Source organism: Ornithorhynchus anatinus, chromosome 15, assembly GCF_004115215.2.
Source record: "Ornithorhynchus anatinus isolate Pmale09 chromosome 15, mOrnAna1.pri.v4, whole genome shotgun sequence".
Classification (NCBI taxonomy): domain Eukaryota; kingdom Metazoa; phylum Chordata; class Mammalia; order Monotremata; family Ornithorhynchidae; genus Ornithorhynchus; species Ornithorhynchus anatinus.
In genome coordinates, this window is record NC_041742.1 from 150,122 (window position 1) to 168,455 (window position 18,334).

At 59.1% G+C, this 18,334-nt stretch overlaps 1 protein-coding gene across 1 annotated transcript in view; it reads right to left on the reverse strand.

Annotated features, from left to right (window-relative positions):
* The window catches only part of SHISA6 (shisa family member 6), a 57,137-nt gene extending 39,475 nt beyond the window's left edge, over window positions 1–17,662 (reverse strand). The window contains exons 1-2 of the mRNA XM_029080150.2: window positions 17,022–17,662; window positions 8,248–8,408 (exon numbers count right to left, since the gene is read on the reverse strand). Coding sequence (XP_028935983.1) covers window positions 8,248–8,408; window positions 17,022–17,662 — 802 coding nt within the window. The remainder of the gene's footprint in view (window positions 1–8,247; window positions 8,409–17,021) is intronic.
* Between the last annotated feature and the right edge of the window lie 672 nt (window positions 17,663–18,334).

Consider the following 18,334-nt stretch of genomic DNA (forward strand, 5'->3'; position numbering starts at 1 on the left):
CTCCACGCAGCGGGGTTAGGTCGAAAAACACAAACCAGTCACAGGCCCACGACTCTGCCAGAGCCCACAAGACCATCAGAACCGACCGTGAGGAAGGACAGAAACAGCTGGGAAGGCTGATCCGACATGCAAACAGCAGAGAGAATGTGCTAATAAAGTTCCTAGATAATTGCTCCCTTTGGACTGAAAGTCTGAAGCAAAGGTAACTGGGCGGAAAGCCTAGAAACGTCTGCCAAGAACGGGCCTCTCCCTCAGTGAAGGCGAGACCAAAGTAAACCCTACAAGCTGGGGACTCCAGGCTAAACCCTGGGACTGTGGAGGCCGTAGGGGTTCCAAGCTGAGTGCTGGGACCGGGGCGGCAGCGGGTGGGAGGCAAGGGCTCCAGGATGAGAGTTGAGACTATCTGGTGTCAGGTGGAGGGGAACAAGGCTGAAACCAGGGACAGTCAGGTCGGGGGCTCCAGACTCAGGACTAAGAACCTGGGTCGGGGGCAAGGGTACAGGCTCAAAACTCAGAAAGGCTGCTGGGGGTTGGGAGTTCCAGGCTCAGTGCTGGGAGTCTTGCAGGGGAGGGTCAGGCTCAGCGTTCATACCGTCTTGCAGAGAGGAGGTTCCAGGCTCGGGGCTGGGAGCCTGGGAGGCGGGGGGGCCTCCAGGCTGTTCTGAGAGAATAAGGGGGGGAAAGGGCCCGCCGTCACTTCTCAGCTGCCCTCCACGGGTGATGGGGGGGCTTCCCGGAGGATTCCCCCTCCCCCGGTGCGGCTCTGAAGCCAGTCTCTGGCTCTGAAACCTCCACCCTCCGACTTTCCTGGATGTTCGATTTCGAGGTATCCTAGAGGCAGGAATTTTCCTGGGTTGCTTTGTTTCAAAGTCAGTCTCCGACCTTCAACTTCCCTGGGTGTTTCTCTTATTAATCTTCTCTTTTAAAAAAAAAAAAATTTTGGTTGCTATAGTAACCCTCCATCCCTGGCCGCGTGCCTGGCAGACCTGAGCTTGAACCCCTCACCGGCGTGAAGGTCTAAACGTTCTAGCCCCACAACACCCCCTTTCCCTGCCAGCCCACCCCACTGCTGAGTAGACCCAGGGCGGTGTCAGGAGTGGGATCTAGGGTAGGCAGGGCAGAAGTGAGGCACCGCTGACCTCCTGGGACCTGCCAGGGTCTCCAAATGTACTCAGCCTTCGGCTCCTCCGCGCCCCCCGACCAGACAAGAGGGCCGGGACGCCCCCGTTGCAGAGGCCGTGGGCCTGGATAGAGCTGGCCAACACATCACAGTGCTGGCCGTGACTGGAAGGAGGCAGGAGAGTGACCTTCAGAGGGAGAGGGAACAGTGACCCTCGAGGGCCGTGATGGGGGAGGAAATGACTGGAGGGGGCAGTAACCACTGGGGAAAAGGCGGGGCCAGGGGAGGGGAAACAGAGCTACCTCGCTCTCCCAGAGAAGTGGTCCTTCAAGGACAGTGTAGTTCCCAGACAGATGGAGTGGGTGCAAAAAGGAGAAGCACTGGACAGAAGTGTGGCTTAGTGGACAGAGCACAGGCCAGAGAGTCAGAAGGACTTCAGTTCTAATGCCACTTGTCTGCCGTGCGACCTTGGGCAAATCACTTAACCTATCTGTGCCTCCGTTACCTCACCTGTTAAATGGGGATGAAGACTGTGAGCCCCATGTGGGACAAGGACTGTGTCTAACCTGCTTATCTTCTATCTACTCCAGAGCTTATAACACTACCTGGCACATAGGAAGTGTTTAACAAATGCCAGTGTTTAATGAAAACAAACGAACGAAAAGAGGGAAGAGGTTTTGATCAGGGCCCAGGCCAGGGGCCCTTCAGCTATTATACTTACTAATAATGATAATAATAATGGTACTTGCTAAGCACTTACTGTGCCAAACACCATTCTAAGGTCTGGAGTAAATACAAGTTAATTAGGTTGGACACAGTCCCTGTCCTACGTGGGGTTCACACTCTTAATCCCCATTTTACCAATGAGGTAACTGAGGCACAGAGAAGTGAAGAAGTGACTTGCCCAAGGTCCCACGGCAGACGAGCGTCGGAGCCGGGATTAGAACTCAGATCCTGCTGACTCCCAGGCCCATGCTCTGTCCACTACACCACGCTTCCCAGCAAAGGGGTGAGGAAGAGAATTGGCAGCAGGCAGTTGGGCAGTGAGGTGAGGTTCAAACCCATCTGCTCCCAGACCCGTGGGACGTCTCCACTGTCGCCCCTCCCTCAAGGGGCAAACAACATCCAGGGAGAGGAGGGGAGGGGAGGAGCTACCCCCGGCTGGACCGGCCTCTCTACTCCGCTCCTCACCCGTTGGACCACTTTATTTCCTTTCACGGAAAGGTGTGAGGCTGAGGTCCCGGGATCCGGAGCCTAGGCGGTCCAGTGGCCCCGTGATCGAAGGGGGCTTGGGGTCAGGGCCGGCTCCATCCCCTCCTTCTTGCCCTCTATTTCAGGGAGAAGCCCTGCCTCCAGGGGGAGGACGGGGGAGGGAGAAGCTCCACCCCGTGACGCTGGGGGTTGGGAGAGGCAGATTCCCTAGGACGTTTGTTCGAATGTTGCAGAAAATCCTGGACATCCTGCTGCCCCTCACTCGGGGTCCTCACTTCCGTATACATCCTCTGTTGTCAATTCCTCTCCACTGACTGTCATCTTGATCCTCTACAACCACGGTTCTGACGGACTGACTCACCCCACCGGGTCCTCACTCTCCAGGGCACGGAGCCCCATGGGCTTCCTCCTGCAACCTCATCCTCCTCGACCACTCAGCTCCCTTGGACACCGCGGAGGGCTCCCTCCTCCTTCAAACACTGTCGGGCCTGGGCTTTGCTGACACAGCACTAGTCTGTTTCTCCTCCTACCCGTGACCGCTTAGCCTCAGGTTTAGTTGGCCGGCTCCCGTTCGGCCTCTCTCGGCCCTCGCTAGCGGCATCCCTCGGGTTTCTGTTCTGGGTCCCTGGGGTTTCTCGCTCTGTGCTTGCTCTCTCGAGGGCCTCTAGTGGAAAAAGACTCTACTTCTTCACCGGCGACTCCCAACCTACCTCTCCAGCTCCGAAGGCTCACCTGGCCTACCTCCTGCATTTCCTCTTTCCCCCGGGACAATGCCTTCTGGATGTCCCACTGGCCCCTCACCATCCACATGACTAAAACTGAACTTTTCATCTTCCCTCTTAAACGCCCCCCTCCTCCTAACTTTCCCAATTCTATTTAAATATCTGTAACGTTTATATTTATGTCCGTCTCCCCCTCTAGAGTCTAAGCTCACTGTGGGCGGGAAATGTGTCTGTTATATTGCTATACTGTACTCCCAGTGCTTCGCACAGTGCTCTGCACACAGACAGCACTCAATAAATACAACTGACTGACTGACAGGCGATGCCACCTGCATCCTCCCTGACCCAGAACTCCACAACCTTGGCTCATCCTTGACTCCTTGCTGTCTTTCACCTCTCACATTCAATCGATTGCTAAATCCTGCTCATTTGCAGAGCATAGCAATTTCCAGATCCACCATTCCTCTCCATCCAAGCTGCCAAGACCCTTGGCTGAGCTCTGTCCTCTAGTGACTAGACGGCATCGGGATCCTCCTTGCCTCCTGCCTCTCCCCCAACCTCCCGGTTTCCTCTGCATCAAGTAGACATCTCACGATCGGCTTCAGAACGCTCCACTCCAGTTACCTCTTCATTTATCTGCTCTCTCCATCCGCTATTACTCAGATTGCTTTTTTTTCCTTTTTATTGGCACTTATTAAGCAGTCACTATGCGTCAAGCACTGAACTAAGAGTTGAGGTGGATACAAGATAGCCAGTTTGGGCACAGTCCCTGTCCCTGAGTCGGAGAAAGTAGGGTTCCTTCCCCATTTTACAGTTGAGATAACTGGGGCCCAGAAAAGTGAAGTGACTTGCCTAAGGTCACACAGCTAATGAGTGGCAGAATGGGGATGAGAACCCAGCTCCGCTGGATCGCCGACCCGAGCCCTTCCAGCTAGGCCGCACCACTTCAGAGGTCTGCCTGCCGAGCTTCACCTTCTCACTGTTCCACTGTGATTGCCCCGGCTTGCTCCTTTCCCCCTTGCCTGGAACCTCCTCTGCTTGACTTCAAATCCACCAGACCACTGTTCTCATCTTCAAAGCCCTTCGAAAATCACATATCCTTCCAAGAGACTTTCCCCGATTAATTTTTTACTCTTCCCAGGCCGCAACCTCCCTACTATCATCTCAGTCAGCATTTGGGCACCCCACCTTAGCACTATTGTACACGGTGACTTCCGTATTCTACTGTTGGAGCAATTCTTCCTCCCATTTGTAAACTGTTTCACATCTGCCTCCCCGTCAGCTCCCCGGGGGTAGGAATCGTGTCAACTAACTCAACGGTACTCTCCTAAGCACTGAGTACAGTGCTCTGCACGCAGGAGATGCCCAATAAAGTGGGAGAAAGGTAGGTCAAGAGCTTGGTGGAGGGGCACAAGGAGAGAAGGGGAGCGGGAGGAAGGGAGATCGGGGGAGTGGGACCAAGGAGAAGAAAAGAGTGGGAAGAAGGGAAAGCAGGGAGAGGAAGAAAGGGGAGTGGGAGGGAGGGAGGCTAGTGTAAACTCCTCTAGACTGTAAGCTCATCATGGGCAGGGAATGTGTCTGTTATTTCGTCGTGTTGTACTGTTTCACGTGTTCAGTTCAGTGCTCTGCACAAAGTAAGTTTTCAATAAATCGGATTGATTGATTGGGGGAGGGAAGACAAGGAGAAATGGATGGCGAGGAAGGGAGGACAGGGGGAGGAGGGGAGGAGAGGTGGGAGGAAGAGAGGTCGAAGAGGATGGATGCTTAGTGAGGAGATGACAGATATGAGGACCACAAGGATCTCTCCAGGTCAGGGAGGGGAAGGTAAAGGGGCAAGAGGAAATTGCCAGGGTTCAAAGAGGAGAGAAAGGGAAGTGCTGGCTGCCAAAGGGACTGAGACAGGCTAGGGAGTAGAGAGCACAACGGGCAGCGAGAGGGGGAGGCAAGGAGGAGCAGAACAGGTGTGGCCAGGAGAAATAGAGCAGCTCAGGGGGACAGGGAGGGACCCGGGGAGGGGGGGCGGCAGGCCGGTGTGGCCAGAACCCCCGGAGGCAGAGAGAGAGAGCAGCGGGAGGTGCTGTCTAACCCACCCGGGCACAGGGAGTTCTGCCAGCTCGCCACGAGTCTGTGACTGCTTCCAGGCTCCACCAGCTGTCAATTCCTAACTTTCCGCTCTCTACTCCCACCACCCCCCAGCTCACACTCATCGCTCCTACCTATCCCTCACTCTCCATTCTCACACCTGCAGCCCCTCACTCACCCGTTCCCCCTGCCCCAAAGTCCCCCGGGGCATCTGCCAGACTGCAGCTCTCCCTGCCCCATCCTCCTCAAACCCTCCTGAATCCCACCTCCTCCATGAGATCTTCCAGGACTGACCCCCACCTCCCAAGGTGAACACTACTACAAGTAGTCTACTACAAGTGTGGCTCAGTGGAAAGACCACGGGCTTGGGAGTCAGAGGTCATGGGTTCTAATCCGGGCTCCGCCGCTTGTCAGCTGTGTAACTTTGGGCAAGTCACTTCACTTCTCCGTGCCTCGGTTACCTCATCTGTAAAATGGGGATTAAGACTGTGAGCCCCACGTGGGACAACCTGATCACCTTGTATTTACCCCCCGCAGTGCTTAGGACAGTGCTTTGCACATAGTAAGCGCTTAATACATGCCATCATTATTATTACTATTATTCCAAGCTAGCTCTCATCTTCTACCTGTTCTGGCTTTGCGTTCGGGGCCCAGGACAGGACCCAGTCCACCCTGACTGGTTCCAGTGCAGACACCTCCAGCTCAACCCTTCCCCTTCTGGAGGTCCAGGCAGCGGCCGTCGCTTCGCTGCCCTGGGGGGTGGATCCTGCCAGATCCCCCAGCTCCTCCCCTTGTAAGCTGGATTGGTCATTATGTGGGGAAGGGAGGTTCAGTCCTCATACACCCCGGGGGGGCGGGGATGGTGGGAGTTGCCAGCTTTTACCAGGTCACTCAGTCCTGACCCCAGCAGCACGCAAGACTAGACCCCTGAACCAGAGCTCCCGGAATCAGGTGTGGAAAAGAACCAGGGATCGCAGACAAGATCTGGAACCCCAGGCAAGAGCTCGAGTCCCGAGGCAGAACCCTGAGCTACAGCAATGGCCCGGAGCCCTGGCCTAAGAGCCGCAGACCAGAATGAGATCTCTGAACTGGAGCCCAGAGCAGGAGCCTCAGGCCAGAATTGGAGTCCTGGGCTGGAGCTAGAACCAAAATCTAGAGCCCGGGGCCAGGAGCCAGAGCCTGGGGCCGGAGCCCAGAGCCCGAGGCCGGTGCCAGAACCGGAGCCCGCGGCGAAAACCACAACACTGAACCGCAGGAATTGGGATCAGGACCACAGTTCTCTGCCCACCAAGCACCACTTCGCCTCGCCCTTAGAAGTCCCAAAACGGGGGGCGTGGGGGGAAGGGGAGGAAGGAGGAGGAGGAAGGGCTCCTCACAATCACTGTGATCTAGCCCAGCAGGGTAATGAAGAAATCTCTCTTAGAAAACACCCCGATGCCCAGTCCCAGCTTTCTTCTGTTGGATGAAAAACCACTAATTACCCCGACTCCCTGCATTCTCTCCTAAATAGTCCCCAACTGAGCACTGAGGCTAGCCCATCAACACGCACAATGTACCATGTCGCCCTGCACTGTGCCCATCCTCTCCCAGCGCTGCCCTCTGCAGGAAACCCATGTTGCCCTTCAACGTTGCCTCCGTACTGCTCCTCTGCACTGTCACTACCCTCTCCCCACACTGCACTCCTGCGTTAAGCCCGCAAGGCCCTCATCCTGACTCCACACTGCATCCCTGCACTGACCCCACCCTCTCTCCATGCTGCTCCCTGCACTTAACCCACACTGTCCCCCTCACGCTGACCCTACACTGCATCTCTGCACTGTCCCCCACCTTTCCCCATGCTGCCCCCTAACCTGCACCTCCATACTCCCCCACCCTCTTCCTCACACTGCACTCCTGCACTGTGCCCACGCTGCCCCTCCAGCCCCTGGCACTGTGCCCACCCTTCAGTGCGAATCATCCTCCTTGAGTCACTCACTCTGGCCAGCTAATTCCGCTGCCCTTTTCTGAATTGGCCCCATTTGCCGACTCTTTTGAGGGAAGGCAATTCTCTGTTTTCACCTGAAGCGAGGGGAGCGAGGCCAAAAGCTGAACCGAGCCCACCGTCGCCATGGCCGCCGGCCCGACTAGAGACGGTCCACTGGGCAGCGGGGAGAGCGGAGGTCAGAAATCACCCCGGAAGGCTCCCGACCGGTCCCAATTAGGACGGGTCAGCCCAAGCAGCTTTTACCGCCGCCGTGTCCTTGACCATCCTGCCCCCACTGCTCTCTGCCCTCTTGCCGGGGCCCGACTGCCCGCCCACCCTGGGGTCCCCTCACACCCTGTTGCGGAGGAAAAGGTGTGAAGCTGGGGCAGGAGAGTCTGAGGTTGCGGTGTGGACCGGGCCCTTTGAGGCCCTGTTCCCGCCCCGTTTGTCACCCCGACCCTGCCCGGTGAACCCCGGTGGAGACCCCTGACTGATGGAGCCCTGGATAATGGACCGGGGCCAACCTCCGGTACCTCAGTTTCCTCATATGAGAACCGGGGGTAGGACACGAGACTGCAGCTGCTCGTGCGGAGCTGGGAAGACGATCCAGTCCCAATCTCCGGGCTAGGAATGCCACTCCGGGAAGGGTGGGCCGCCTGGAGGGAGCGGGAGGAGGGAGTCCTCGCTCACTGCTACGGAGACCAGCCCTGCGGAGGAGACGCCCCCCGTGGGGTCTCCCGGGGCCAGAGAGAAAGGTCCTGGAGCCTTCCCCCAGTACTCCCGCCCGCTGGCACCCCCAGCCCCATCCAGGCTGCCACTGGCCCAGCCCGCCTTCCTCACTCCTAGCAACGCCTCCTCAGCGTAAACATTTCAAACCCAAAATGGAACTGTTACTCCAACTGCTTCCCGAAGCGGTGATGCTCAGCTGCCCCCGACAGCTTCCCTGGAGATGGAGCCAAGGAGCGGCGGCAACCCGGAGATCATACCCCTCCTCCTCGGGGAGAGCGGCTGGAGTCGTATTGGCCGGGCCCTGCCTCCAAGTTGGCCCGACAGGCTCCCTCCGGCCACCCCGGCAGCCCCTCGCGAGCAGCCCCGGAAGCGGCGCCCAAGGTCTCGGCCCAGTTCCAGGTGGGGGTGGAGACACTGACCTGGGGCGGGCTTGGCGGTGCGCACCGGGGTGAACTGGGTCTTGGCGGTGGATCTGACGGGCGTGTTCTCTTTTGGCGAGGAGGCGAGGGCGGAGATGGTCTCTCGCTCACAGTGTGCTATCGGGATCGGTCCCTGCTGCCTGAGGATGTCGGCCAGGGCCCTGGGCGAGAGACGGGCAGAGACAGAGAGACAGACAGAGACACAGAAACCCATCAGTGGGCAAGACGGGCAGCTCTCCCCAGATAGCAGGTCAGCCCACTCTGCTCGACACTCACCTTGTCGCTCGGGCAACTTATGACCCAACGCTTCCCGCTCCAGAGATACGTCTCCCGTGATAACGAACCAGGTTGAGTGCTTCCCGCCGAGGGGACGGGCGTGGGATGGGCATGGGACAGAACACGGAGTGGATGGGAGACAGGCAGTGGGGGCTGGGGGCCGGGGGGAGACGCAACATCTTTGCTCAATTACTCCCTCCCTTCCTCCGTCCCCCAGGTCTGTGCAGGCATGATGGGGCAGCTGAAATGGACGAGAGGACCCACACGCCAAGTCCAGTGGGTCATTCTCCTCCCCCTTGCAGCTAAGCGGGGATCCCTCCTTACCCTTCCCAATGGTCCCCCATCCCATCCCCCGATCCCCACGGGTGCCTCCGAAGCAGCGTGGTGTAGTGGATAAAGCCCAGGCCCGGGAATCAAAAGACCCCGGGTTCTAATCCCGGCTCCGCCACCCGTCTGCTGTGTGAGCTTGGGCAAGTCACTTCACTTCTCGTTGCTTCGGTTACCTCATCTATAAAATGGGGATGGAGACTGTGGGCCCCATTCATCCATTCATTCACTCATTCGACCGTATTTATTGAGCGCTTACTGTGTGCAGAGCACTGTACTAAGCGCTTGGAAAGTATAATTCAGCAATAAAAAGAGATGATGCCTGCCCACAGCGGGCTTACTATATCCACCCGATTTGTTTGAAACCACCCCAGCGCTTAGTACAGTGCCTGGCACATAACAGGTGCTTAACTAACACCATAATTAGTAGTATTGTTGTTGTGATTATTATCCATTATAGTTGTTGCAGCTACTACTCACCGATCTATGCTTTTAAGAGTCTCTATGGCAATTTTTCCATTTGGGTTCACGAGCCTCCCTCAGGCTGAAGGTTCTCAAAAGTACAGCCTGGATCTTCTGTTTTTATTCCACCTTGCCAACTGCCCATTACAGCGTGCTGCACCTAGTGGGAGTTCAGTACAGTCCCCGGCATTCTACAGGTACCTAGTGGAGTACTCGGTACCCAGGAGGCACCCTGCCCAACCGCCGGCACCCTGCGCACACCCCGTCCAACAGCCTGCACCCTGCAGATACCCCATCCAACAGCCTGCACCCCGCGGACACTCCATTCAACAGCCTGCACCCCGCGGACACTCCATTCAACAGCCTGCACCCCGCGGACACTCCATTCAACAGCCTGCACCCTGCGGACACCCAGTCCAACAGTCTGCACCCTGCAGACACCTTGTACTGCTGACAATGACAGCGATGGGGACTGTGACATTCTGTGGCATTCCTTGGGGGAGAGACTGAACCAGGCTTCACCACCCCACCACCCGGCATGACCATGCAGCCATCACTGGAGCTGGGTCTGGAGTCAATCCTGGACAAGCTCACTAGCCCTGCAGCCCCCATCAATTCTTTGGCCCCCGAACAAGGCCCAGGCCCCTGCCCCAGGGGCCGGTGGAGCAGCCCGTGGGTCCGGCTGGAGTCCAATCTACCCCAAAGGAGCCCAAAGCAGTGGTAGTTTCCAACGCAGTGTAGGTCCTAGGGGCGGGAGAGCTTAGCCTCCACCGCGCCCAGCAAAGTGATCCGCCCTCCGTCCTCCCACCCTTGGTCCAATTCCAAACGCGGACACTTTTCAGAGGCGGGGACATCATTGACCAGACAGGGGACACCTGCTCTTGCTGCAGGGAATTGAGGTCTCCAAGGTTGGGGCACCACTGAAGGTCCCCATCCCTCTGATATTGCAGACTGTAAACCCGTCAAAGGGCAGGGACTGTATCTGTTGCCGATTTGTACATTCCAAGCGCTTTAGTACAGTGCTCTGCACATAGTAAGCGCTCAATAAATACTACTGAATGAATATTGCAGCCTTCCAAGCACTTAGAATGGTGTCCTGCACACAGTTAGCACTCAGTAAATAAGTTTCAATGAATTAAAGAATGGATTACCATCTGTCACCAGGCTTCCCATCTCTCCAACCGCATCCTTCTTCCTCACTCTGCCCCCACCTCGGGGTTGTGTTGCAACATCAAACTCCTTCTTTCTAGGATCACTTGATCTATCTGGATCCTCTGAGAAAATGGAACGGTGGCCTGAAGGGCGGGGGAGAGGCCTCCCGGGGCGGGGCGGGCCAGGGAGGAAGCCCCTCAGGGCAGGATGGGTTGGGAAGGAGGCCGCGGGATGCCGTGCCAAGGGTCTGACTTGACAGCTCCTGCTCTTCAGATAGCTCTAAAACAGGAGAATTTAGCACTTGAAACTGACGCCCAAATGGCACAGCTGTTCCAAGCGGAGCCCCAGCCTCCCAGGACAAGCAGCTCAATTTGCTGGGGCGCCACCAAACCAGCAGACAGCCACCTGCCCTTGGCCAACACAACCCTCATCCGTCCCCCAGACTTGGTGGCAGATCCCACCTCACCCAAGGGCTCCAGCTCACCCCCCAGGGGCTCCGGTGTCACCCAGGGGCAGATCCCATCGAAAGGCAGACTGTTGGGGAGAAGTGGATTCTGACTACATCGGACCAGGCCAAGGCACCAAAGCCAACTCCTCAGGATTCAGTTGCTGAAGGAACAGGATAGGGCTCCTCCTGACCCGACTCAGTCACCCCATATGCCCCACCCTGCCCCCTGGACCCATCTCCAAGTTCTCTCACTCCCAGAAGCTAAGCCAACAGTGATCCGCTCCCATTCTCCCCAACCATATGTAGCACTATTGTACAGTGGATCCCACCACACAGATCCCTTTGCTTCCTGACTGCTCTGGGGCGGCGGGGTTTGGAGCGGTGGGAGTGAAGGCAGGCTGAGGTGAAGACAGGCATGGGAGGAGGCCAGAATCCAGGTTTCCCTGTCAGACCCAACCAACAGCAACCCACAGGCAACGAGATTCTCAGAGGGAGCGGCTGGCCGGCAGGGATCCCGGAGCAGCGGGCTGCAGAGCGTGACAGGGGCTGGGCAAGCCCCGCTGCTACCTCTTGGGGCTGTGAGCTTGTGGCCCCCATCGTGGGCCCCAGCCACGGGGCTTCAGATGAGAAGAGGGGATGGAGAAGGATGTGAAGGAGAAGGGGGGAAGAAGGGAGGGAGGAGGAGATGGAGGAGAGAAGGGAGGAGGAGATGAGAAGAGAAGGGAGGAGGAGATGGAGAAGAGAAGGGAGGAGGAGATGGAGAAGAGAAGGGAGGAGAGAGGCAAGGGGAGGGTGAGGGGACGGCGAAGGAGAGCGGAGGGGGAATCAATGTATTTATTGAGCGCTTACTGTGTGCAGAGGAATGGAATTGGATGGAAGGAGAAGAGGAGTGGAGAAGGGAGGGGGAGAAGACAGAGTCTTTCCTCCAGGCTACCCATCCCCCGACCCTAGTCACCGCGGTTTATCGAAGCCTTGAAGCCCTCGTGGGTGCAGGGTTCTGAGCCACCCGGATGGAGTCTTCCACCCATGGAGATCCCCACATAGCTGTGTCCCTCCCCACTGACCGGTACCCCTTTGTCACCCTGCTGGGAGCTGGGACAGGGGAGGGGCCGGCTGTCCAGCCTCAGCTTCCACCTCCATAAAACGGGCCAATAGCAGAGGTCAGTAGGACAAGCCTGTGGCACCCGCAGGCCCCTCAGCCTAGAGCCGACCCCAGGGGCTGAAACACGGAAAACCTTAGGGGGCCAGATATAGTGGCCTCAGGCCCCTAAAGGGGAAGGCAAGAAACTGGGAAGGGGTGGGGGGTGCCTGGGGTTCGGGTGCAAAGCCAAGTGAGAGGAGCAAGGAGGAAGGGGGAGGGAAGGGTTATGGTGTCCGGGGCAGGGGGGAAACCCAAGATTTGGGTGCAGAGCCTGGATTGGGGGGTTTACACGACCAGGGCCCACCCAGATCCATGTAGGGTTCAGAGGGCGGAACTAGGCTCACTGCCCAGGCCGGGGCCTTCTGCCACAGGCATAAAAGCATCCAGAGAGACCGGCAGCCAGAGACTAAAGAAAAAAAACCAAAAGGATAAACTAGGAATCCCCACCTTGCTCCTGGCCCAGGGAGGGTCAACCGATGCTCTGGGAGAGGAGGGGGAAAAGTCTGGGAGGGAAGGGGGCGCTGGATCATCGCACTCGGCCCAGCCCAGGTCACACACCGCAGGCCCAGACGGACGGTCCCGACGGGCCAGCGGCTCCCAGCCTCTGACGTCATGCTTTCCCTACCCAGTCTCTTTGGTCTCGACAGGCCTGGACCTCGAGATTCCTCTCAGATTCTCCTGGCCCACTTTTCCTCTGTGTCTCGGTAACAACTGTGGCTTCGTGTTGCCCTGTTCCTCTAGCCCGGGTTGGGGGCTGCTGTGCCAAGGGATGGAGCGAAGGCTCCCAAGAGATGCTCGAGTCGGGAAGGAGAGAGCCTGGAGAGAGGTGGGGGTGGGAGGACTTCCTGGAGGAGGAGGGGGAGAGGCAGGGCTCAGCCAGCCTGGGACACTGGGGCCACCTGAGGGCATTTTCCCAGGGCCTCAGCAAGGTCCTCCTTTCATCAGATGAAAATCTCCTCTTCTGCATATTCAGACCATAGACTCAGAGGGTTCCATCCCCCTCTGATGTCTGCCTCCTCATTACCAGTGCTCTGCACACAGTAAGCGCTCAGTAAATATGATTGAATGAATAAGCAAATAAATTAACTCACTGAGGGCAAGGAATGTGCTGCATCCGTGGGAGGAAGAGAGAGGACCCAAGGAAAGAACCCTGGCCTGTCGATCAGAGAAGCTGTGCTCTAATCCTGGTTCTGCCACTTGCCTGCCGTGTGACCTTGACTAAGTCACCTTACTTAGCTGCGCCTCAGTTTTCTCAATTGTAAAATGGGGATGCGATACTTGTTTTCCTCCCACTTAAGCTGTGAATCCCACATTGGACAGGGACTGTGACTGATCTGATTAACTTCTGTCTACTCTGGCACCTAGAACAGTGCTTGACACATAGCAAGTGCTTAAATATCATTAAAAAAAATTATTATTCTGTTCTTCTCAGGCTCCCAGTACCATGCAGCGCACCAACCAGGTGCTCCTCCTCCTCCTCCTCCTGACCATCCGGGAGGTCCCTTCGCTCCCTCCTTCAGGGTTTCTCCACCCTGGGGTCCCACCTCCCAGCACCCACCCCACTAGCCCCCTCCTTCAACCACCTGTTCCTTCCCAAAATGGATCCGCTCAGCCCTGCACTCGGCCACGTCGCTGAGGCCAAGCTGTGAGCTGCGAGGCTGCTCAGGATGTGGGTTTGGGTTGGTTCTCTGGGGTCCCCAGCTTTCCCAGTGGGGGATGGAGAGGAGAGGGGCAGAGGAGGAGATCTGTGGAGAAGCAGCGTGGCTCAGTGGAAAGAGCACGGGCTTTGGAGTCAGGGCTCATGAGTTCGAATCCCAGCTCTGCCACTTGTCAGCTGTGTGACTGTGGGCGAGTCACTTCACTTCTCTGGGCCTCAGTTCCCTCATCTGTAAAATGGGGATGAAGACTGTGAGCCCCACATGGGACAACCTGATTCCCCTGTGTCTCCCCAGCGCTTAGAACAGTGCTCGGCACATAGTAAGCGCTTAACAAATACCAACATTATTATTATTATTATTATTATCTGTGCTGAGGGCGGAAGAGGGGAGACCTATGGCATTTCTCTAAGCTGCTAAATTCCAGGCCATTCCAGAGCTTGAACCTACCTTCCAACACAGTGAGTTTCTGTCTTTTGAAGCTACTCTGACCCACGACCAGGCCCTCTCAGTGATCTCGAACTGCGCAGCTGGGCTACCACCCCTTCCCCTCCAACCAAACAGGCACTGATGCCAGGCCAGACGCTCAGCACATCACATGTTGACTACTGCATCAGACTCCTCGCTGATCTCCCTGCCTCCAGTCCACACTTCACTCTGCTGCCTAGATCATTTCTCTAAAACGCTGCTCTACGCACCTCACCGTACCTCCGTAACCTCCAGTGGTTGCGCATCCATTTCCGCATCAAGCCAAAACTCCTCAGCGATAGCTTGGAGGGCTTTATCAGCTCTCTCCCCACTCCCTACTCACCCACACTCTACTCTCATTACACCCCAGCCTGCACTTGGTTGCCTACACGCTAACCTACTCACTGTGCCCCGTTCTAATCTCTCCCATCCCGGAGCCTACACCAAGGCGGCCCGGATCTAGCCACCTTCCGCGACCGCGGAGGTCTCCGTCGGTCGCAGGAGCCCGGAGAGGTGACTCTGTCCCCGAGTCAACATGAATCCTCTCTTCCTCGGGATGATCAGAGCCTTCACGGAGGACCGTGTCTCGTGGGCCTGTGATACTTGATCAAAACGCTCAGTGCCACGCTCTGCAGCTAGTGGGCACATCGGCACAGATTTCCAACTCCTTCCCTCCTCTCTCGTTCCCTCGAGAAAGTCCATGAGAAACCTCCGTGCCACTCCTCCGCAAGCCTTCAGATCGAACAAAGGCCTGAGAGCCCCTCTCTTTCCCCAAAACCTCCAAGTCTCAACGACCCTGATTCTGACCCATCACCGGAGGGGAGGGAAATTAAGGATCGGAGGGATTAATCTCTGGCTCAAGGTCACAGAGCACAGAACCCCAAAGAATGGCTGACCTGGCCCGGTTGGGCCGCAGGCAGGAGAACAGCTGTTCAGCTTCGCTGCAGGGGGTCTGGCCACCAGTCCACACTGTCCCTCCAGGGACCCGGTAGTTTGTGTGGGCAGGGGCTGGGGGAAGCCCAAGGTAGGGGGGTGGCTGGGGAAACCTGGGACAGGGGTGGGAATGGAGCTATCTGCCAGTGGGATAGGGACAGGGACCAGGGGGCAGGAGAATAAAAGTACTTAGGAGTCACAGTCGGACTAGCCCTGACCACCCCTGATGCCCACCTGGACAAGATGTCAATAGGATGCACTAGCCCAGCCTGGGAAATGTCCCCTGGTGGGGGAGCCCCACATCTCTCTGGCATGAGGATGGGGCTGAGGAAGGGAGTCTGGCTTGGAGCGGGAGATGGGGTTGGGGGGGGAGGCAGAGTGCAGGGGGCTGATGACAGGCAAGGAGGAATGTCACCTGCTCCGCTCCCAAGGGGAAACCCCCCTTTGGGGTCTCCTAGGGACAATCAATCAGTCCAGAGCTTGGCGGCCACTGGAGCAACAACTCACCAGGAGCTGGGATCATGGGGAGACCAGAGCTGCCATTTTGGACAGAAAGAATGACCAACAGCACAATCTGGAATTGCCAGCCATCCCCCCCACACACCCCCAGCGGACTCACACCGACACCTTACCCTCCCCCGACCTGCACACACACTTCCCTCATATACTCCCACCCCACCCCCACCCCCGCAGGCAGGCGCGCATGCGCGTGTACACACACACCACACACACACACACACACACACACACACACACCCCCAAAGCTGGCTTTGCTGCTAGCAGTATCCATCCTTGCCTTTTTCTCAACCTTTGCTCCCCGAGCAGCTTCCCTCCAAGGGGGCGCTCAGCAAAATGTCCCTCACCATGGTGGACAAAACCCCTCAGCGACCTCCACACCTGTCTCCCCAGTGTCTCCATTTCCCTAACAGGAGGTTCCCGTCCAGTCGGGCTTGGGAGGGGCAGACGGGAGGTGGCCATGGCTAACTTTGCTTGAGGTTTACCAGCCACCAGAAAGTCGGGGAATCTTAGGAGGGAGGCGAGATCTTGGTGGTGGGGGCTCCCCCTGAGCTGCGGGCAGATGGTAGGGAGGCTGAGGCCCTCAGAGCTGAGGGGTCAGAGACAGTCGGAGACGGGAAGGCTCGGACGATGGGAGAATGAGAGTCAGAGATAATCAGTCAGAGACAGAGTTGGTCAAAGATGGGGAATGGGAGGCAACCTCAACAGGGAAGGCAGAGCCAGGGACGATGAATCGGAGACGGTCGGAAAGTGAGGCAGGGCGGTGGTCAGAGAGGTCAGACCCAAACGGACGGTCTGAGATGGAGGCTCTCAGAGACCGGGAATCGAAGACGGAGACTGTCAGAGACCAGCGGAGACAGAGGGATGGAGACGGTCAGAGGGATGGAGGCAGTCGGAGAAGGACGAGGCAGTCAGAGATGGTCGGAGACGGTCAGAGACGGTCGGAGACGGTCAGAGACCGACGGAGACGGTCAGAGAGGGACGGAGGCGGTCCGAGACGGTCGGAGACGGTCAGAGAGGGATGAGGCGGTCAGAGATGGTCGGAGGCGGTCAGAGACGGTCGGAGACGGTCAGAGAGGGATGAGGCGGTCAGAGATGGTCGGAGGCGGTCAGAGACGGTCAGAGACCGACGGAGACGGTCAGAGAGGGACGGAGGCGGTCAGAGAGGGACGGAGGCGGTCAGAGGTGGTCGGAGACGGTCAGAGAGGGACGAGGCCGTCAGAGACGGTCGGAGACGGTCAGACACCGACGGAGACGGTCAGGGAGCGGGGAGGCCGGAATGGCCGCGTCGAGGCAGAAACACCAACCGACCCGGTGGGTGGGAGAAAAGTTTCCAAGGCGGGGAGTCGGGGGAGGGAGGGTGAACGGGGCCCCGTCTCCGGGGCCGGGTCCTCACCTGTGGATGTTCATCTCCCGCGGGGGCCGGCGGGCCTTGTCGTAGGAGACCTTGGCGAAGACCCCGGCCACGATGACGACGGCGATGACCCCGCAGGTGATGTAGACGGTGAAGTTGGTGCGGTCCTGGTCGGGGTCGTAGCGGTCCTCGGGCCCCGGGGACACGAGGCGGGTGCTGGGCGTCTGCACCCAGACGGGGCTCACGTAGTTGCGGCACTGCCGCTGGTCCAGCTTCTCGTGCCGCTTCTTGCAGCAGAAGCGATAGTAGCAGGTGCCGCAGCAGTACAGGTAGCCGCTGTCGCTGTTGTTGCAGACGAACTCCTTGTCGTACTGGCCGCTCACGTCGTAGTAGCCCCAGCAGGTCTCGAAGCTGACGGCGGGACCGGGACCGGGACCAGGACCGGGCCCGACCCCCGGCCGCCCCCCGCGCCTCGACCCCGCCGGCTCCGGCCCCGGCGGCCGGGCCGTCCCGTTGGCCTCGCGGCCGCCCCGGCCGGGCCCGGGCCTCCGGACGCCGACGGGGCCGTCGGAGGTGCGGTTCCCGCGGGCCCGGGACCCCGCCGAGGCGGCGGCGGGCGGCGGCCGGTGCAGGGGCTCCAGGGCCAGCAGCAGCAGCAGCAGCAGGAGAGGCCGCAGGGCCATGGCGAGCGACGGGGACCGGCCGGACGAGCGGACGAGCGGCGGCCGCCCCATCGGGCCTCCGCCCCCACGGGCCCGGGAAGGCGGCGACGGCGGGGCCGGCTCAGGCGGCGCCCCGGCTCCCCTCCCGCCCGGTGCTCGCCGCGCGGCTCCCCGGCAGCCCCATCCCCGGCGGCGGGGTCCGGCCGCTGCTGTCCGTCCGTCCGGCCGTCCGTCCGTCCGTCCGTCCGGCCGCCTCCGCTCGGGACGAGGAGCCACGAGCGGGCCGGCGGCCGCCCCCGGGGCCGCTCCCGGACAGGTCCTGCGAGGCGACAAGGGGAGGGAAGCGGTGGGCGCGGGCCTGCGGGGAGCAGGGGGAGGGCAGCCGGCCCGGACGGGCTGGGGGAGGCGGCGGGAGGCCACCCGGGGGCGGGGCCAACCGGGGCCGGGAGGAAGGGAGGAGGAGAAGGAGGAGGATGGCCGGGGAGGGAGGGAGGGAAGGGGGCGGGCGGCCAGGGCAGCCCCGCCCCCCGCCCCAAAACCTCCACCCCGGGAACCGGCGACGAGGAGGAGGAGGAGGAGGAGGAGGGACCGAGGCAAGGCCCCACTCACCATCCCCGCCGGCCACTGCACAACCCGGGGCCCAAGGCAACGAGGAGCCGCTGCACCGGAGCCTGAGTGGGTGACACGCTCCCT